Source organism: Mytilus galloprovincialis, chromosome 1 (genome assembly GCF_965363235.1).
Source record: "Mytilus galloprovincialis chromosome 1, xbMytGall1.hap1.1, whole genome shotgun sequence".
Classification (NCBI taxonomy): domain Eukaryota; kingdom Metazoa; phylum Mollusca; class Bivalvia; order Mytilida; family Mytilidae; genus Mytilus; species Mytilus galloprovincialis.
In genome coordinates this window covers 124237953-124260643 of record NC_134838.1, presented here as the reverse complement: position 1 = coordinate 124260643, position 22691 = coordinate 124237953, and the positions used below count along the sequence as shown (strand labels likewise).

General features: G+C 32.0%; 1 protein-coding gene across 1 annotated transcript; it reads left to right on the top strand.

The window, feature by feature from the left end:
* Positions 1-1972: 1972 nt before the first annotated feature.
* LOC143057023 (regulator of chromosome condensation-like) lies at positions 1973-20425 on the top strand. Its single transcript, XM_076230254.1, has 11 exons — positions 1973-2584; positions 2954-3068; positions 3808-4001; positions 5606-5785; positions 8030-8174; positions 12677-12748; positions 13373-13531; positions 13911-14030; positions 14486-14641; positions 17598-17703; positions 20151-20425. The coding sequence occupies exons 1-11, from the start codon at positions 2018-2020 to the stop codon at positions 20209-20211; spliced, it is 1875 nt and encodes a 624-aa protein (XP_076086369.1). The 5' UTR covers positions 1973-2017; the 3' UTR covers positions 20212-20425.
* The last annotated feature ends 2266 nt before the right edge of the window (positions 20426-22691 follow it).

Sequence of the window (22691 nt, the reverse complement as noted above, 5' to 3'; positions counted from 1 at the left end):
ATTCCCATGTAGCCCTTTTTTTTATACGAATTAAGAAATTGAAACTAAACAAGAATTTCGTAAAGTTTGGCAAGTTTTACATGTAGCAGGACTTGAAATTTTTGTCCGATATTTGTATAATTCTATTTCCTAAATATTTACCTTAACAAGGACTGTTGGCAGTCAAAACTTTCCTGATCAAAACAGCAAAATTTGCAGTAAAATTTTAGTCCTCTCGTTGCCCATTGTTTTGTTAATTCTGATGACATTCCTTTGCCGACACAGCCACTATGCACCCATTTTCCACACCCAAAGCAGAGGACGGATTCTGTACATTCACAATCCTTACTACAGATACAGCAGGGGTACTGTTTTCGATATCGAGATTTACAACTACGTGCTCTCACCATTTTTTTTGTAATTTTGAAAACAAGTGAGGAAACAAGCCTTTTTATTTCTGTTAAAGTGACGATTATCGTGATTAAATCACGTGCAACAAATGTATATTTGACATTTAACATCCGAGAGGAAATGGTGATGCTGACATGTATATTTTTTATATTACCATACCCAATGCCACCGGGCAATATGATGACACCTTAATATAAACAAACGAAATATTTTTTTTAAATGTAAGGATAAACATTTATAATACGATAATATTTGCTTTTCATTTATTTTTACTGCGTATTATTAAAAACATGCAATATAATAATTAAAACGTTTAAACCTGCTGCATTTATATTTGCACCTGTCCTAATTTAGGAACCTGATGTTCAGTGCATGGTTGTCGTTTTTTGATGTGGTTTGTGTTTCTTGTTTCTCGTTTTTATATTGATTAATCCATTGGTTTTCCCGTTTGAATGTTTTTTTCAATAGTCATTTTTGGGGGCCCCTTTATAATTTGCTGTTTGGTGTGTGCTCCCTGTTGAAGGCCGTATTTTGACCTATAATAGTTTACTTGTACAAATTATGAAAAAAATATTACTAAAAAAAAAACAAGTTATATTGTTTCTTTTTTGTAAATTCACATATCCCTATAAATGCACAATCTAAATTTTGAATTGTGCATTCAATTTTATTATTACGACGAATTGTTAACAATATAACAAAAATCTGTGTACATTGTTTTAACTTTATTTAATAAATATATATATGTATCCTCTTTTCGGTTCTTTTCGGTCCTTTTCGGTTCTTTTTGGTCCTTTCGGTTCTTTTCTGTAAATCGTCGCTCTTTTCTGTAAATCGTTGGACCGCTAAACAGACAATAAAACTACTGATAACTTTTTTTTTTAGGAATGATTGTTGTTCCTTTATATTTATTATACATTAACATTAATAACAATGCAATTTATGATAAATACTTTCTATGATGAAAATCCAATTGTTAAATGAGAAGACCAAATTTTAAAGTGAAGGGAGATTCTTTTAATATTGAAAGCTATATCCTTTCTTCAAAGAATCAATATAACAATAAAATTTAAGACTGAGGACATGTTTGGGGAAAAGAATTATTTATAATGTGTGAGATATATATAAATCCTGCATTTACAGCAATTTATAATTCTTTAATTCTGTAGACGAGGAATTTATGTTTTAAATGATCTGTTGAAATATTAAAAGTAATTAAAAAAATATGTAGCCATAAAGAATAAAAATAATATTTTTGTAGTAAACATTTGTTTATTTTATTTTTATCATTTTAATGAAAAATTTGGTCCAATGATGCATGAAATTAATATTTGTTAACAGCCTACATGGCCTATGGGCCTTTGTTTGAGATCACCTGTAATTTAAAATACCTGTAAGCACCACCACATTGGGTAATTACCAGTTGTTTATTTGTCTTTTCTACTGATAATTTAATTAGCTTCTAAATGATCAGTGCTCACCCAGAGGGTTTTAATTATAGCCCTCATTTCCTGGCAGATGACATCTAAAACACTTGAGTGATTCTCATTATACAGTGTACCAATATAATGATTAGAATTATGCTCACTCAACTCAAGTTGTAACTTTAACTGGATATACAACAGCCATGCCTCTTACAAGTTCTTTCAATTCTCCTACAAAGGAAAATATATCTTCCTTGGAATCAGCCAGTAGTATGATGCATTCTCCAAAAGAAATATTGAAGAATCAAGATGAGAATTTAACAGAAAAAATAGAACTTGAAAATAATAGTGAACAGTGTGAAGAGAAAATATCAGTACAATCAGAAAAAGACACTTCAGACTGCAAAAGTGATGGACTAGCTCTTACAAACAGGCCAAGTAATCATGAATTTACAGAAACTGAAGAAACAAAATTTAATGGAGTTGAAGATCAAACAAAACAGGAAGAAAGTAAAAAATCTGAAGCAATGCTAAATAATGTTGAGAGCGATAACATTGAATTTAACGATATGGAGAAAAACTTTTGTAAGGAGACATGTGACAGTGAAGGACCTGGATCCAGTAACTCAGAAGAAACAGGACATCAACCCAAGAAACAAAATAACAAGATAAAAGAAGAAGCACAGTGTCGTATGTCTGAGAACAAAGTTTCAGAACATTTTGAGAATGAAGATATGGTTGTAGATAATTGTGGTCTAGTAACCCCTAGTGTAAGCTACCTTTAGGATTTTTAAAGAAATCAAACCCTTCACTTGGTTTAGCAAAAGTAAATTAAGTGATGTGGATCATTACATTTATATGTACATGTTAAAGGGTTAAACACAAATAACCTTGTATGCATTCATGATTACTTGAAAAAGTCTTGATATTTGTTTTGTATTTCAGACGATTGAAGTGTTTATAAACTAGTTTCTCTTTCAGCAGATAGATTTGTACCTAAGATGTGATGATTTACCATAATCCATTAGTTTAATGTTACAGATCATTCAGCCAATAATAGTTTTTGAAAGAGGTGTAAATTCAAAGTACTTCAACTTTAGGTGAGAATAAACACATTACATATAAAATTATATTTTCAGATGCCAGGAAGAGGTAAAAAGAGAGGTCGTAGTTCAGGTTCAGGTTCTTCAGAGGTCACACCAGAACCTAAAAAAAGAGTCATTCTCAAGGAGGAGGATTCAAAAAATTCTAAAGGTTAGTTTATTATCAGTTAAATGTGTCTGTGTAGCTTAGAGCAGAACATCACTGCTGCATAAATCATTTCTAATATATTTTGCTTATATTACCTAAAAAAGTGAAGACAAGAGTTTGCTTTGTTTATCAACATGATTGTATAGACTTGAAAACTCAAAATACTACTTTGAGTTCAAGGGGATTACCCTTGCTGGGTTACCTCAAAACTTTTACATTTGGCTTCAAAAAGGTAAGTATGATATAAATGATTACCACCAAATGATTAGATATTATATATGCTAGAGAGGTTCTGTGAATAATCTTCAATAAGTAAGGATCACTTTAAAGAAGAGGTGTTAGGCAGACATCAATCAATCAAATAATGCCAGTCACAATCAAAATAAATATTGTCATGAGATTGGAAAAATGTTTGAATTTTGATATGCCATTTACTGGACGTGTTATGGTATTTTTTTGAAAATTTCTGATTTGACATTTTGGAGTAGTGGAAATTGTCATAAATAAGGAGGGATTTACAAATATTTAGTTATTATGAAACTTTGATGACTCATTTATATTTACTGAAATAAGTTCCTTTTTTTTTTCTTCTTTTTTTTTAAATTTCTGATATGACATTGCAGAGTTATGGAACTTTATCAGTTGGAAAATGAGATGAATTTCAAGTCACTATCATTTATATCTTTACAAAGATGTGAAAAGAATATTGTCAATAATTTTTCTTGACGTTTGATCATTTCAGTAACACATCACACACATCCAGATTTTACAGTGCCAGGTATTCCTCTTACATTGGGGGAAGGAGATGTTGGCCAGCTTGGACTGGGAGAAGATGTCATGGAGAGGATGCGTCCAGCAGTTGTAAAACTTGATGACAAGATTGTACAAGTGTGTGCAGGGGGTATGCACACAGTGTGCTTAACCAATAAGGGAGAGGTAAAGAAAATAAACTGGACTGTTTGTTCAATTTGAAAATGTGGAAATTATCATCTGATTCTCTTGAATGATAGGGTCCGGAGGCTCTTCATTTAAGGGCAAACACTAGTTTTGTCCCACTTACAAAACATATTATTTAAAGGGGCACTAGCTACAAGATTTAAAAAAATCTAAAGTAAGATTTTTTTGGTTCAATCAACAATGAAAGTGAAATAGTGGAATAGTTATTCGCTTTTATCAGCCAAAATGTTTCAATGTTGTCAAATTAAGCTAAGAAACATTGATAATTAGTTATTCACTTGCAAGTAAATAATTTCGACCTCATTAAATCCGTATTCATGTGAACTTCAATTTAACCCCTAGCTAGAGATTGACAATGCATGCATAATACGTGAACTGTTTATTTAAAGGAAAAGAATGTCAACAATGAAAGTGAAACAAAGGTATATCATTTGATAACTGATTTTATCCACATAAAATCATTCTTATGGTTGCAGTCTTGTAATTGACTGCTCCATAGGCTTACATGCAAAACAGCTGATATTTGAAAATAAAAAAATAAAAAATGCTACATAGAAAAAAAATTTCATGTTCATATCATGTATGTACTAATGTGAAATTGTGATTTAATCGAAAAAAAGGGGGTCTTGCCACGAAGAATAAAAAGTTACGCAATCCTGAAGTCAAAACATTTTTTTTCTACTTTCTGTTTGCTATTTTTTACTAGGCCGCACCACTTCCAGTAAACATGATATCCTTCCACTTTCCTGGATTGATATCCCCAAAAGATGCAAGATTTTTTTTAAAGTCTATATGTATGTTTCAATTCAGCATAAACCTATAATCAAACAGAAAAAATTGAGTTCAGAAAAAAAATCAGAAAAAATGCACTATTTTGTTTCCCTCCATGTTTTGACATCCACTGGAAATTGGAGTTGTAATACAAGACTGGTACCTTATACGGTAAAAACAATGAGAAACATATATTTTTGATCTATAAAATAGAATCAAACAGACCTTTAAAAATCCAATTGCACGTGTTGACTTAATCTATTCATATCTTTGTTTATGTTCACATCACTTATATGGTCATCTGAGGTCAATTCGATAGTTAAATAGATGGCGTCTGGACTAAAATACACACAAAACGAACCTACATATCGACCCCATGCTCTGTAAACTGTTTATATTAGACTTTCGATGGTTTGGATAAATGTTTTACATTGTTATAAATCAAATATTAGAATTTAAGTCAAATCGGTGACCATGAATTTGACAGCTAGTGCCCCTTGAACATACACAACTTCATTACCTCCCCTGTTACTGTATCATATCCCCATAAGTAACTTTTCTTTATTACCGCCACTGTTACTGTATCATATATATGCAAAAAAGTAATTTTCAGTATTCATGAAAATTTTACACTTTTCAAATGTTAGTTTTTAATAGTATTCATTTTAAGAGGTAGTGTGTGGCCTAAAATTCAAGTGATATTTTCCAACTATGAAGTTGGAAGAATTGTTCAATGTAAAGTTTTCTTTAGAATATAGCATGTTAGAATATAGCATGATAATATTTCATAATGCAATCATTTTCTTTCCTAGATAATTACATTTGGTTGCAATGATGAATCAGCCCTTGGCAGAGATACTTCAGAAGAAGGATCAGAGATGTACCCAGCTAAATTAAACCTGCCTTACAAAGTTATACAAGTTAGTGGTGGAGATAGTCATACAGCTGTTTTAACTGAAGATGGCCATGTGTATGCTTGGGGTAACTTTCGTGTAAGTGTTGTTTTAGTGTTTTCAATACTCTTCAATTAATCAATTCTAATAAGCTGTAAAAAATAAATTGTTTGTAAAAAAATCATTTTTCTATGTACAATATTTACATGATAGATACACAATAAGCTTTTATATGTACATTCTAAAGGTATGAAACAGTGGTTGGGAAAGTCCAGTGCCATGCACCAATTGTGCATTTTGAAAAAAAGTGCATAGTGAGGCTTAAATTAAAATATTGTTTGTTTGCCCTTTACCGACCGACCCTTTAAATTTGTTCCGCCTGAAAATCTTTTATTTGTATTTATCAGCAAGATTTTATTTTATTTTATTTTTTCGTTCCTACCAAAAATCTTTTATTTGTATTTCCCGCTCAAAACTTTTTTACCGGAATCCTCAGGTTTTATCTTTATCGTGAAAGGTCTAGTCCGTTTGGTATCACGTGAGCGTTTGACATAAACACTTGCATTTAGAGTTTCAAAGCATTTGTTTGAAATGTATGTTGAATGCTTTGAAATCATGATATGACGTACGTTAACTCTGTATTTTTATACTTGAAGAGCAGGGTTCATTTACAAAAAAGTTCGTTTAATACAAAATAGTTTGTTTAATACAAAATTATCAACGTGTGTACAAACCGTAGTATTTTGTGTAAACGGACGTTGTATTCTATGTAGGGATGGCCTTTTGTGATCCGTAGATCAGGAAGATTATGTTAACGATGCCTTCGACCAGCATTGCTATATTATTTATATCTGACATGAACCAAAGGTGACAAAAGCCTGTGAAGTGGAGAATATTTGGCAGTAAAATCGCCCAAGTTTTCCATACAGATCATTTATAAATGCGATGTAAAATATGTGACAATTGAGTTCAAGTCTTGTAGCATTTTTATTAGAAACATAGGCACACATGGAAATTTAAACACTCAAGGGACTTTTTCTACTAGTAATGTATGTCTGCCCGGACATATTTTACCAGGACAAAGTTATCTCTTACAGAAAACCTTTAGGTAGAGGTAAGCGTACACGGTACGTAGTACAGAATATTAGTGCAAGCTAAAACTCTTCAAAGTTCCAGGCATATTTAAACGTTGAAAATATGCGGCACAGCTCTATATTTTGATATTTGAAAACAAAATAGTAGTGCATATGAATTAACTTCACATTCTACATGATACTTGTTTTCGAAGCGTGGTCCCAGAAACTTAGAATGAAATTGAAAACAGTGTGGCTGTGGCCATTGATTGACACATTAAATTCATCCATTAACTGGGACAATTTAGGTGAACGTGTGTCTGCAACGACCACTGTTCACGACGTACCTACGATAGACATTTAAACTGTGGGGTCACCAAAGGTTTCTTAACGCCTTTAATTATAAAATAGTTCGAAAAATTAATCAGGAATAACCTTTATGTTTTGATTTATACAATTGATATAAATCAAAACATAGTGTTATTCCTGATTAATTTTTCGAAACACTTTATTAAGGTGTTGAGGACCTTTGGTGACCCCATAGTTTAAGTGTCTTTAAAAAGTACACAGTGAGCAATGATCGTTACATACAAACATTCGCGTAAATTGTCCCAGTCAATGGATGAATTTAATGTGTCAATCAATGGCCACAGCCACACTGTTTTGAATTTCATTCTATTAGCAAAAGCAAAACAGACAAAAATGACATTATGCAGATTTTGTATCTATAAAATAAAATATTATACCTACCTGTCTACCCATGAAAAAAAATATACCGAGCCAAGTTATTTTTTTTGGGAAAAAAATAAAATATTTTACCTACCTACCTACCCTGTTTCAAAACATAGGGTCGGAAAAGGGCAAACAAACAATATTTTAATTTAGGCCTGACAAGCAGCACAATATATTCACTTGGTACCTGGTAGATTTGATATTGTCAAATTTATTTCTGATTGATATTGATAACCTTGATAAACCATGGTCTTAATTTTAGATAGAACCAACTTAATTATTTGAATATGTACTATAAGGAAGATATTTTTTTCTTTAATTATAATTTTTCAAGTGAAATTTAATTGTTTTGATTGGAAAAGCAGAGTTCATTAGGGTGTGTGGGGATAGGTTATATAAATATAGAGAAACAACCTTTCCAGGTCTTTCCAGATTACTGGAACATTCTTAGAGACAAACAAAAACATTAGATTAACAACTAACTGTCATTGTATATAAACTACAGAGTTATCATATTATTATGTAAATCTTTTTACAGGATGCAAACGGATCAATGGGCTTAACCTCTGGTGGCATAAGTAAAGACCCCCTTGAGATGTGCCCAGGGGAGACTGTTGTAAAAATAGTGTCTGGAGGAGATCATTTAGTATGCTTAACAAACAAAGGCGAAATATTTACAGGAGGTTGGCATATTATAACTTGTCCTTTAACATGGAATATTTTAAGTAAAAATAACAATACTGTGTTTGAAGACTTATTTGAAATTAATTGCAGGCTGATTGATACTATATGTACTGAATGTAGCTGATGTTTCTGTATTTGTGATGTAAAATTGCAAGTGAAGAATGAAATATTTTGAATATTTTCAAATACAGATTTTGCATAAGTGTTTTATTAAAAAAAAGTTGTATTCCTTCCAATGTTCCAGCTAATAGGGACATTGTATTGAAATCCATTTTTAGCTCACCTGGCCCGAAGGTTTTACAAAAATCTTCTCCTCTGAAACTACTGGGCCAAATTAAACCAAACTTGGCCACAATCATCATTGGGGTATCTAGTTTAAAAAATGTGTGGCGTGACCCGGCCAACCAACCAAGATGGCCGCCATGGCTAAAAATAGAACATAGGGGTAAAATGCAGTTTTTGGCTTATAACTCAAAAACCAAACCATTTAGAGCAAATCTGACATGTGGTAAAATTGTTGATCAGGATAAGATCTATCTGCCCTCAAATTTTCAGATGAATCCGACAACCCGTTATTGGGTTGCTGTCCCTGAACTGGTAATTTTAGGGAATTTTTGCTGTTTTTGGCTATTATCTTGAATATTATTATTGATAGAGATAAACTGTAAACAGCAATAATGTTCAGCAAAGTAAGATTTACAAATAATTCAACATGACCAAAATGGTCAGTTGACCCCTTTAGGAGTTATTGACCTTTATAGTCAATTTTTAACCATTTTTCGTAAACCTTAGTAATCTTTTACAAAAATCTTCTCCTCTGAAACTACTGGGCTGAATTAATCCAAACTTGGCAACAATCATCTTTGGGATATCTAGTTTAAAAAAATGTATGGCGTGACTCAGCCAACCAACCAAGATGGCCGCCATGGCTAAAAATAGAACATAGGGGTAAAATGCAGTTTTTGGCTTATAACTCAAAAACCAAAGCATTTAGAGCAAATCTGACATGCTGTAAAAGTGTTTATCAGGTCAAGATCTTTCTGTCCTGAAATTTTCAGATGAATCGGACAACCTGTTGTTGGGTTGCTGCCCCTGAATTGGTAATTTTGAGGAAATTTTGTTTTTGGTTATTATCTTGAATATTATTATAGATAGAGATAAACTGTAAACAGCAATAATGTTCAGCAAAGTAAGATCTACAAATAAGTCAGTATGACCAAAATGGTCAGTTGACCCCTGAAGGAGTTATTGCCCTTTATAGTCAATTTTTAACCATTTTTTCGTAAATCTTAGTAATCTTTTACAAAAATCTTCTTCTCTGAAACTACTGGGCCAAATTAAACTAAACTTGGCCACAATGATCATTGGGGTAACTTGTTTAAAAAATGTGTGGCGTGACCTGGCCAATCAACCAAATTGGCTGCCACCGCTAATAATAGAACATAGAGGTAAAATGCAGTTTTTGGCTTATAACTCAAAAACCGAAGCATTAAGAGAAAATCTGACAGGGTTTAATTGTTTATCAGGTCAAGATCTATCTGCCCTGATGTTTTCACATGGATCGGACAACCCATTGTTAGGTTACTGTCCTGAATTGATAATTTTTGTCGAGCCTGCAACTTTTGTTGCAGAAAGCTCGACATAGGGATAGTGATCCGGCGGCGGCGGCGGCTACGGCGGCGGCGTTAGCTAACTTCTTAAAAGCTTTATATTTTAGAAGGTGGAAGACCTGGATGCTTCATACTTTGTATATAGATGCCTCATGTTACGAAGTTTCCGTCAGTCACATGTCCAATGTCCTTGACCTCATTTTCATGGTTCAGTGAACACTTGAAAAAAAAGTTCAAATTTTTTGTAATGTTGAATTCTCTCTTATTATAAGTAATAGGATAACTATATTTGATATGTGTGTACCTTGCAAGGTCCTAATGTCTGTCAGACAGTTTTCACTTGACCTCGACCTCATTTCATGGATCAGTGAACAAGGTTAAGTTTTGGTGGTCAAGTCCATATCTCAGATACTATAAGCAATAGGGCTAGTATATTCGGTGTATGGAAGGACTGTAAGGTGTACATGTCCAACTGGCAGGTGTCATCTGACCTTGACCCCATTTTCATGGTTCAGTGGTTATAGTTAAGTTTTTGTGTTTTGGTCTGTTGTTCTCATACTATATGCAATAGGTCTACTATATTTGTTGTATGGAATGATTGTAAGGTGTACATGTCTAGCGGGCAGATGTCATGTGACCTTGACCTCATTTTCATGGTTCAGTGGTCAAAGTTAAGTTTTTGAGTTTTGGTCTTTTTATCTAATACTATATGCCATAGGTCAACTATATTTGGTGTATGGCAGGGGTTTCATTATTTTTTTAGACTGGAGGTACCTTTGAGATTATAGGGGGAACCAAACCCAAACGGTGAGGAGTCTGGGGGCCGCGTAAGGCCCCAGTAGGTTCAGGGCTAGCCCTGGTAGGGGGGCTAGGGGGGCAAAGCCCCCCGGAAGCTCCTGGATTTTAGAGATTTCAGCCTTAATTTTTTACTTTAAAAAATACGGTAAAGTCTGTAATATTTGCTTCAATTTTGGGTAAGTTAACATGGAATTGTTTTTTTTTCTTGAGTATTTATCTGAAAATACATTGCTTATAATTATTTTGTAATCAGTTATAAAATATGTATGACCTATAATGCAGGAGTTTCATGTGAAATGTTGTTTAAATGTTTTGTTTGTTTTTATACTTTTATTAAATGTTTTGCATTTGTTCAATATTGTAAAAGAAATTTCATAAGTTACAAACATTGTAGTATATATTATTAAATTAACATGCTCTCATGCAAAACAGCAAACAAACGTTTTTGATATACGCTAAGTGTTGTGATGATTGTTCTGGTCAGATAAAAAACATGTATTAACTTTCACTTAACTTATATAAAGGGGTGATTGTGTTAGTAAAAATGTTGGGTTTTTTTTTCACTTCTTCAGAGCTGTTTTTTTTTTAATTTTAAAAGTCTTAAATCTCGTCAGATATTATATTTTGTAAACGTAACAGTTATGTTACTTCAGGTTGTTTCACGAAGTCTTACACTAAAAATTTCCTGCAGAAAGCAGTCATTTAAATCACAACATAGAACACATATCGAGAAAACGGAGATCAGTGACAACGTCCAACGGGAAACGAACTGATTTGATACAATTAACGATTTTCTGAATTTCATAGAATGTTCACCTTTATTAAACCTTTTATTCATAAAATAATCTGTGATACAAGCTGCTTTCCTTTTATTAAACATAAGTATTGCTGTTGTTGTTTAAATTCATCAACAATTTGCCGCTTGAAAATATACTGCTAAATCGTCCCATTTTAAAGCGCTCTTACGATACAGATACAGACACGTGGTTTATAATTATCACTTCTCCTACTTTGGAGGTGTGCCTAAATTGGCAGATAGATCTATACTTTAAGGCGGACCTCGACGAAGACACCTATAAACATACACATGAACGACGTACACGGAGATTATCACTTGAGGAAAGAAATAAATTAGATTTGAACGATCTTCAAAAGAATTTTACACATTATTTTTTTTTTTGTATTTTTATTTTTTCTGCCGGTACCAGACGCTTCCGTAGGCGGGTAAAAGTACCGGGTACCGGGTCTTAATGAATGCACTGGTATGGAAATATTTAATGATCTTAATGTCAGTCGCGCAGGTTTTACTTGACCGTGACCTCATTTTCACGGTTCATTGCACAGTGTTAAGTTTTTGTGTTTTGGTCTATTTTTCTTAAACTATAAGTAATAGGTCAACTATATATGTTGTATAGAAGCATTGTTAGCTGTACATGTCTGCCTGGCATGGTTCATCTGACCTTGACCTCATTTTCAAGGTTCATTGGTCTTTGTTTAGTTATCTTGGTTAATGTTAAGTTTATGGTACAGTTGTTATAAAGCTTAGCTTTTTACTTAGGACTATCAACATAATATCAATAATTAGTATAGAAGGCGAGACATTTCAGCGTGTGCACTCTTGTAAAGAAATTTTGCTGTTTTTTGTTATTATCTTGAATATTATTATAGATAGAGATAAACTGTATACAGCAATAACGTTCAGCAAAATAAGATCTACAAATAAGTTTGCATGACCAAAATAGTCAATTGACCCCTTAAGGAGTTATTGCCCTTTATAGTTGATTTTTAACATTTTTCATAATTTTTGGTAAATTTTTAGAAAATATTTTCCACTGTAATTACTGGGCCAAGTTCATTATAGATAGAGATAATTGTAGCAACAAGAATGTTCAGTAAAGTAAGATCTACAAACACATCACTATCACCAAAACACAATTATGTCTTGAATTTATCTGTGTCCATTGTTTAATATGCACAAGACCAAGGTGAGCGACACAGGCTCTTTAGAGCCTCTAGTTTTATGTGTTTATCACATTAACAGTAGAAGTGCAATAAAATAATTTACAATATTTGATTTTTGTTTATTTGTTTAGGCTGTGCAGAACAAGGCCAGTTAGGAAGAGTAGCTGAGTGCTTTGCTGGTCGAGGCAGTAGGAGAGGAGTAGGTATGTCACTCATAATAGGGATGTTATTAGCTCATCTTTTAAAAATAATAAAGATTTGAGAGCACTGAGTATTTACTTCAAATTTATCAAATCTTCTTTCTTTTGTTTCTAAAATTTAAGATTAATGAACCAGTAATTCTGTTTGCTGTCCAATATATATATATTATATATCAAACAAGAAGGTAACCCTCCCGAAACGTAAGCTGATTTTTATCAGCTACAGTTAGAGGAGGAAATGATGCACCTGCGCAATGCTTGGCAGTGTTGTCGTAGAAGTATGAAGTGAAAAGTACAGTTTTCAGCCCCTGTCAGGGAGGAAGTCAAAAATCAGAAAATTGTTAGATTGATATTCAAGGCACCTTATAAATATTACAACACCTTGTTTTTCTTAATCAAAAGAAATTTGATGGACAAGGTATAATTTACAGTTGTCATTACATAAAGGCAGACATACATATACATTTCAAAATAAATCTAATAGAATAAAAGAAATATTAAAATACTTAAATTTAATTGACAGCCCTATACTATTTTATTGTGTTTATGCTATCTAGATTTTCCTTGTTTGATATAATGAATAGTAGCTTTCAAAACATTATTTATCACCAAAGTTGTTTTTTTCAGATTCTATATTAAAAATGGGGCCTGTACGGTGCAGAAAACACAGTAGTAGAAAGCATGCCACATTTTCAGACATCTGGGCAGGACAGTACGTTACTTTTGCCAAAGAAAAAGAGTCCGGTGATATTTATTCTTGGGGACTTAATAACTACTTTCAGATAGGTTAGTATGACCAATCCTTTCATTGTACACACATAAAAGAAGAAAACATGATACAAGTTATAGATAATTAAGGGTTCTAAAATTTAAAAAAAAAAACCCACAGAAATGGAAGAGAGTATTTCTTCATCATGAAAATATAAACTCATAAATGCAATACTAATATAGAAGCTGTGTGTATCCAGTCCATTTAAATTGCCAAGTAAGAAAACCTTTATCATGATTTTGTTTTATTTTAGATTTATTGTAGATAAAATGAAATGTATTGTATGACCATGTAAGTGTGCACATTAAGCAGAGTTTTGATGGAGGATGAATAAATAATAAAGTGACTGGATTTAAGTATTGTATGTAAAAAAGCTAATAAATGTTTTTGTTTTAGGCTTTGATGATATGCAGAACAGATTTATTCCAGAGTGGATTCCATCATTTGCAGCTCATAATAAACAATGGACTAAGATTCAAGCAGGCCAGCACCATACAATGTTGTTAGATGAGGAGGGTAAGTATATAACAGATAAGGAGGAGATAAGCATAGGGAATCTCTCACGCTACCAATTATTAGATGTAATTGCTTCTTGTTCACATACATATTTAATATCTTGTGTACATTTATCTGAAAAAATGCAGTTTGTTTTTTAATTATCTTGAATTTTTTTATTCTCTTGTAAGTAAAAATGAGCGTTTTTAAAAAATAAACATTGCAACTAACCTAAAACTGTCTTAAATTGAGCAATGTTGTTGCCAATGACTCAAGTCAACTGTGGAATAAATGACAGATGCTATCCATTCAACATTTGTGCATTAGAAATTTGGATTTACAGTATGTAAAATTTGCTGCTGACATTATTCAATCATCACATATGCAAATTAATGAATAGACAGTTTCTTAATTTTCTAGTCTTTTATTGGGTCAAATCATAAATAATTGATTAATGTGCTATTTTATGGTTGTAGGAAAAGTGTATACGATAGGGAGAGCAGAGTATGGCAGGTTAGGACTGGGTGAGAAAAGTGGAGAAATGAAAGAGCCTACACTAGTAACAAAATTAAGTGATAAAATCATAGACATTGCTGCTGGACAGTCAGTGTCACTGGCACTAACAGCAGATGGTAAGTTATATAATGCTTAAAGTAAGGAAACAGCTTCTTTACATATTAAAAGATGTTATACAAGGCAACTAGGGTGAGAAGTTGCTTTCCTGTCTGTCTTTTTGCTGTTAAAGTTAAGATATTCAATTTATTTCTTTAGATACTTAGAGAAAGCATTAACTTTACAGATTGGTTGTACGTATTTCATAGAAACAACTTTTTATGAAGAATTTTCTTTCATTTCTGATACTCCTTACTCTGAAAAACAAACTGATTTAAGACACAATAAATTTGTGACTACATTAGAACAAATGTAGAATGTGATAAAAAATACCGTTGGTAGTTAATGTTTCATCAATTTATAGCATTAAATTGGCAGATTCTTTTTTAAATCACTAGTCAAAAACTGTTTATTTTTTATACGACCGCAAATTTTGAAAAAATTTTCGTCGTATATTGCTATCACGTTGGCGTCGGCGTCGTCGTCGTCGTCGTCGTCGTCGTCGTCGTCGTCGTCGTCGTCGTCGTCCGGCGTCCGAATACTTTTAGTTTTCGCACTCTAACTTTAGTAAAAGTGAATAGAAATCTATGAAATTTTAACACAAGGTTTATGACCATAAAAGGAAGGTTGGTATTGATTTTGGGAGTTTTGGTCCCAACATTTTAGGAATAAGGGGCCAAAAAGGGCCCAAATAAGCATTTTCTTGGTTTTCGCACCATAACTTTAGTTTAAGTTAATAGAAATCTATGAAATTTTGACACAAGGTTTATGACCACAAAAGAAAGATTGGGATTGATTTTGGGAGTTTTGGTTTCAATAGTTTAGGAATAAGGGGCCAATAAAGGGCCCAAATAAGCATTTTTCTTGGTTTTTGCACAATAACCTTAGGTTAAGTAAATGGAAATCTATGAAATTTAAACACAATGTTTATGACCACAAAAGGAAGGTTGGTATTTATTTTGGGAGTTTAGGACCCAACAGATTAGGAATTAGGGGCCAAAAAGGGACCCAAATAAGCATTTTTCTTGGTTTTCGCACTATAATGTTAGTATAAGTAAATACAAATCTATGAAATTTAAACACAAGGCTTATGACCATAAAAGGAAGGTTGGTATTGATTTTGGGAGTTTTGGTCCCAACAGTTTAGGAAAAAGGGGCCCAAAGGGTCCAAAATTAAACTTTGTTTGATTTCATCAAAATTGAATAATTGGGGTTCTTTGATATGCCGAATCTAACTGTATATGTAGATTCTCAACTTTTGGTCCCGTTTTCAAATTGGTCTACATTAAGGTCCAAAGGGTCCAAAATTAAACTTAGTTTGATTTTGACAAAAAATGAATCGGTTGGGTTCTTTGATATGTTGAATCTAAAAATGTACTTAGATTCTTGATTATTGAAGTTTTTTTGGTCCAGTTTTCAAATTGGTCTACATTAAGGTCCAAAGGGTCCAAAATTAAACTTTGTTTTATTTCATCAAAAATTGAATCCTTGGGGTTCTTTGATATGCCAAATCTAACTGTGTATGTAGATTCTTCATTTTTGGTCCTGTTTTCAAATTTCAAATTCTACATTAAAGTCCAAAGGGTCCAAAATTAAACTAAGTTTGATTTTAACAAAAATTGAATTCTTGGGCCTCTTTGATATGCTGAATCTAAACATGTACTTAGATTTTTGATTATGGGCCCAGTTTTCAAGTTGGTCCAAATCAGGATCTAAAATTATTATATTAAGTATTGTGCAATAGCAAGTCTTTTCAATTGCACAGTATTGTGTAATGGCAAGAAATATCTAATTGCACAATATTGTGAAATAGCAAATTTTTTTTTAATTAGAGTTATCTTTCTTTGTCCAGAATAGTAAGCAAGAAATATCCTATTTGTGCAATAGCAAGAATTTTTTTTAATTGGAGTTATCTTTCTTTGTCCAGAATCAACTTAAATCTTTGTTATATACAATATACAATGTATATACACTTTTTACTACCAACTGATAAATTTAAATAATCTTTACCATTCAGTGATAACAAGCAGTTTTTTTACATCTTAATATTTTATGATGTATTTAAATGAGTAGTTATTGTTGCAAACTCCATTAGAAATTTGAATTGATATCAGTTTTGAAAAAGGGAAACGGGGATGTGAAAAAAAAGGGGGGGGGGGGGTTAAATTTTTCTCATTTCAGATTTCATAAATAAAAAGAAAATTTCTTCAAACATTTTTTTGAGAGGATTAATATTCAACAGCATAGTGATTTGCTCAAAGGCAAAAAAAACCTTTTAAGTTCATTAGACCACATTCATTCTGTGTCAGAAACCTATGCTGTGTCAACTATTTAATTTTAGATTTAAAAAGTTTGAAGAAGAAATCTTTAATTGATTTGTAAAATCTTGGCATTTGTTTTGTGTAAAAAAAAACCATGTAATGTCAAAAATTTGATCACAATCCAAATTCAGAGCTGTATCATGCTTGAATGTTTTGTCCATACTTGCCCCAACTGTTCAGGGTTCGACCTCTGCGGTCGTATAAAGCTGCGCCCTGCGGAGCACCTGGTGTAAATTTTTCTTCTTCCACCATTGAAATAATTTGCAACCAACCACAGATCAGAATACAGATTATAAACAAAATTTGTGCTTTTACAATAATAACTACAGAGGCATGAATGGCACAGCTGACTGAAGAATAATATCTCAAAAGTCAATTACGCATTTCTCACGCATCAATGAAAATGTGTGAATTGCTATTGATTTTTGGGTAAAGATTGCATGAAATTCAATCAAAACCCTGTTTATACTGACTTGATATCTAAATCTTCCATAAATGGAATTAAATATGCATGTTAGTTTTTCTTTAAGAAAATGCTTTTCCTTTTGACTCCCTTTTAATTACAGTTCCACATGAATTTAATCATCTGGTTCACAAATTTAGACTCCATTATTTAAGGTAATGTAATTAACTATGTGTATTCAATTTCATATAGGTACTGTGTATGGATGGGGTATGGGAACTAGTAGACAGCTGGGTACAGGAGATGAGGAAGATGTATGGGAACCTGTCAAAATGTCTGGGAAACAGTTAGAAACAAGGTAAGAACAAGTAGTTGCTTCAGATAGAACTATATATTGGTCTTTATAAATTTGGTACATGTCCACAGTCAAAATATGTTTCCACTCTATTGGCTCTTTACAAGTTTTTTTTTGTAATTTATTTATTTTTGACATAAAGACAGAAAACAATCAAGCAGGATTACACACATGTACAGTTTCAAGTATGGTCTTAAAGATATTATTATTATATGACAACTCTAAATAGAAAGACATACCACAAAATATAACTATAATTTTTCGTACCAGTTATAAAATATTTAAATCACCTAGGACAGATTGTAATGGCAACCATTTTTTATCTATATATTCTTTTTGTGTAGGCGATAAGAAATTTACTGTATGTTGGTCTATTCTTATACAGTATTTTAAATATGCAATACTACCTTTCACAGAAGGTTTTTCTCCTGAGTTTTTACAGCTATAAATATAAAATTTTAAAATCAACATTACTAGAACACACCCGCGAAATCGCGGGCATTCAGAGCGTGGATGAAATTATGTAAAGTGTTGTGGCTAGAATTTTTGTAAAAGATTTAATGACTGGAGAATTTCAGGAAATGTATCAAAAGTCATAGGTATTTATGGACAGGAAAATGTTTTTATTTTATCCCTCCTCCTTTATTTTCAAAATTCCCATTTTTTTGTTTTCTATTAACTTCAATATGAACATACATTCAGTATACTATGAACATTCAAGTCAGGAGCCTGTAATTCAGTGGTTGCCGTCTGTTTATGTGTTACATATTTGTTTTTCGTTCATTTTTTTGTACATAAATAAGGCCGTTAGTTTTCTTGTTTTCTTGTTTTACATTGTCATTGGGGGCTTTTTAAAGCTGACTATACGGTTTGGGCTGTGCTCATTGTTGACGGCCGTACGGTGACCTATAGTTGTTAATTTATGTGTCATTTTGGTCTCTTGTGGACAGTTGTCTCATTGGAAATCAATGAACATATTCTTTTTTGTAATCAATGAATTTTTGTAAATGTTTTAATGACTGGAGAATATCAGAAAAAGGTATCAAAAGTCATAGGTACTTTGGGACAGGATAATTGTTTTCTAGCCCGGCTCCTTCTTTTTTTCTCAAATTCCCACTTTTTTCTATTAATTTTATTACACATGAATATGCGGTTCAATTTTATTACACATGAATATGCGGTTATCTGTATATTATGAACATTCATTACTATAAATAAAGTGTATTTGCTTTTTACTTTCACTATTGATTCTCAGTTTACTAATCGATCCACGGCGGTCATGTTATATTATACAGACCCTCTCTATTTAATTAACCCTGTGACCGCCGTGGAAAGTAAACTTGAAAATGATAGCAGATAGAAAATACACTTTATTCGTAGTATATGTATGTTCAAAGTGTACAGGAAAACGCAAACCGGACGTCCGATTCGACTTAAAATTTCGTCCAATGACGGAACAATATCTGGACGCCTTATTTCTCGTTTTTCTCCCAAAATACCTCAATCTGAATAATCATATGAATGGATGACAAATGCGAATATGCACTGTACATATAGGACACAAAAGCATGATGATTAATTTATTGTGGAAAGAAGCGACACACAAAATGAGGTCTTCTCGTTTAATAGTATAGATATGTTGTACTACATTATATGGGTCAAAAATTTCCCCAATACCAAAAATAACATCTTTTGCCTCTATATGTTTAAGGCTAAATCCACATTTTAATAATAAATCTTGAAGTGTTATCCAAATATTTTTGCTATATATACATTCCCAAAAAATATGCAATAAGGTTTCTTTGGTTTCAGTGCAAAAAGTGCACATTTCTGTTTCTATTAAACCACATTTATAAAGAAAAGAGTTTGTGTATTCAATTCTATGTAATAACTTGAATTGAAAATTTTGAAGTTTAGTGTTTTTTGTTGCTTGAAATGCCATCGAATAGATTTTGCCCCATTCATCAATCTTAACACATAAATCATCAGACCATTTATTTTGAGATCTTAAAGGATTTTCTTTAATTTTTACAAGTTAGGGAAGATAGATAAAACAGATAAAACCAGAATATTTAAGTTGACAAAATACACATTTTAATATATAAAAAAAGAGAGACAGCAATTATGATATTTCCATATACGAAACACAGGTTCCATTGGGAAAGAAGAAACTTGAAATAAACAGATACAAAAAGGTTAATAATACTATTAAAGCATTGGATTAGGGACATTTTCAGTTAGCAAGATTGGATGAATTGGAAACAATTTTTCTTCATATAGTGGTCTTTAATTGTTGCAAGTTATTATAATGATGAGTGTCATGGTAAATGAATGTTTTCCTGCAGGATCCATCCAGCCTCTAGTGTCTTCAAAGTTATATGCCTTTAATTAATATTGATAGTGGATAAATAAAAGCTATTGTTGTTAAAGCAGTGATATTTATTTTTCAGAAATGTTGTGGGATTATCAGCTGGGGGCCAGCACACAGTTCTTTTAACTATAGACGAATAATATTATGTGTTACAATAATTTATAACTATGTTGACTTGTCATTTTTATACGACCGCTTTCTATTTTTTGGTCGTATATTGGTATCACGCTGGCGTCGTGGTCTATGTCGTCGTCCGAATACTTTTAGTTTTCGCACTTTAACTTTAGTAAAAGTGAATAGAAATCTATGAAATTTTAACACAAGGTTTATGACCACAAAAGGAAGGTTGGGATTGATTTTGGGAGTTTTGGTCCAAACATTTTAGGAATTAGGGGGCAAAAAGGACCCAAATAAGCATTTTCTTGGTTTTAGCACTATAACTTTAGTTTAAGTAAATAAAAATCTATGAAATTTTGACACAAGGTTCATGACCACAAAAGGAAGGTTGGGATTGATTTTGGAAGTTTTGGTCCCAACAGTTTAGGAATAAGGGGCCCAAAGGGTCCAAAATTAAACTTTGTTTGATTTCATCAAAAATTGAATAATTGGGGTTCTTTGATATGCCAAATCTAACTGTGTATGTAGATTCTTAATTTTTGGTCCCGTTTTCAAATTGGTCTACATTAAGGTCCAAAGAGTCCAAAATTAAACTTAGTTTGATTTTAACAAAAATTGAATCCTTGGGGTTCTTTCATATGCTGAATCTAAAAATGTACTTAGATTTTTGATTATTGGCCAAGTTTTCAAGTTGGTCCAAATCGGGGTCAAAAATTAAACTTTGTTTGATTTCATCAAAAATTGAATAATTGGGGTTCTTTGATATGCCAAATCTAACTGTGTATGTAGATTCTTCATTTTTGGTCCCGTTTTCAAATTGGTCTACATTAAAGTCCAAAGGGTCCAAAATTAAACTAAGTTTGATTTTAACAAAAATTGAATTCTTGGGCTTCTTTGATATGCTGAATCTAAACATGTACTTAGATTTTTGATTATGGGCCCAGTTTTCAAGTTGGTCCAAATCAGGATCCAAAATTATTATATTAAGTATTGTGCAATAGCAAGAAATTTTCAATTGCACAGTATTCAGCAATAGCAAAAAATCTTCAATTGCACAGTATTGTGCAATAGCAAGAAATTTTCCATTGCACAATAGTAAAAAATCTTCAATTGCACAGTATTGTGCAATAGCAAGTATTTTCAATTGCACAGTATTGGGCAATAGCAAGAAATATATAATTGCACAATATTTCGCAATAGCAAGAAATTTTCAATTTTTTTGAAGTTGTCTTTCTTTGTCCAGAATAGTAGTTGAATCTACTTAAATCATTGTTTTATACAATATACAATGTATATTCACTTTTACTACCAACTGATAAATTAAAACAATCTTTACCATTCAGTGATAACAAGCACTTTTTTTTACATTTTAATATTTTATGATGTATTTAAATGAGTAGTCATTGTTGCAAACTCCATTAGAAATTCGAATTGAGATCAGTTTTGGAATAAGGGAAAGGGGGATGTGAAAAAAAAATTGGGGGGGGGGGGGGGATGGGAGGATTTCAATTTTTCTCATTTCAGATTTCATAAATAAAAAAATAATTTCTTCAAACATATTTTTGAGAGGATTAATATTCAACAGCATAGTGAATTGCTCAAAGGCAAAACAAAAAATTTAAGTTCATTAGACCACATTCATTCTGTGTCAGAAACCTATGCTGTGTCAACTATTTAATCACAATCCAAATTTAGAGCTGAATCAAGCTTGAATGTTGTGTCCATACTTGCCCCAACCGTTCAGGGTTCAACCTCTGCGGTCGTATAAAGCTGCGTCCTGCAGAGCATATGGTTTTTATAAGTGTAGTCTGATTATTTTAACATCCTTGTTTCAAAACGATTTTTTCAATAACAAATATATCTTGCTGCATAGCTCCTTGTCTGTCATTAAATCTAATGTTTGCAACATGTTCATAAAAAAATTGTTGAATCATTTTAAGTACTTATGCAATGGTAACTACTAATGTTTGCATCAATGCTGTTTGAAACACTTTTTAGTCTGTCATATCTTTTGTTAGCAAAATAATAGTCCTCAAATCTTACATAAGCAATGCAAAGATAATCTTTTTTTTTTAATTTTTAATTGGGACATGTGTTACAAAATATTTTAAATCAATTTGCCTTTCTTTTTTTAAACAATACATTTTTAAGATATACATTGAAACTTTGAAGATATCAGGATTGTTCATCTTGCAAACAATAATTTTCTGTCAAAATGTCTGTCCATATTCTTATGATAGCCACATTATAATTAACATGTTGTTTATTAAAAAAATATGATGCATATATATACATTCTACTTTTGGTTAAAAATCTCTTATTTATGTCAGGATAATATGTATTCTAATACAGAATTTATTTAATTAGTGTTAATTATTGTTAAACATGCTTATAAGTGTATTTCTTATTTGGAAGCTGCCATTAGACATTCTGTGATCTTATCCTAGGATTTTAACCATGGTTTTATACAGTTTTATATTTTTATGATGTTGAATCAGAATCA

Bases quoted from the DNA above. Each gene is read 5' to 3' on its own strand.
- LOC143057023 (XM_076230254.1), top strand. From the start codon at position 2,018: ATGCCTCTTACAAGTTCTTTCAATTCTCCTACAAAGGAAAATATATCT. The intron at 3,069-3,807 runs GTTAGTTTATTA...TGATCATTTCAG, and splicing joins GGATTCAAAAAATTCTAAAG to TAACACATCACACACATCCA. The intron at 8,175-12,676 runs GTTGGCATATTA...TTATTTGTTTAG, and splicing joins AGGCGAAATATTTACAGGAG to GCTGTGCAGAACAAGGCCAG.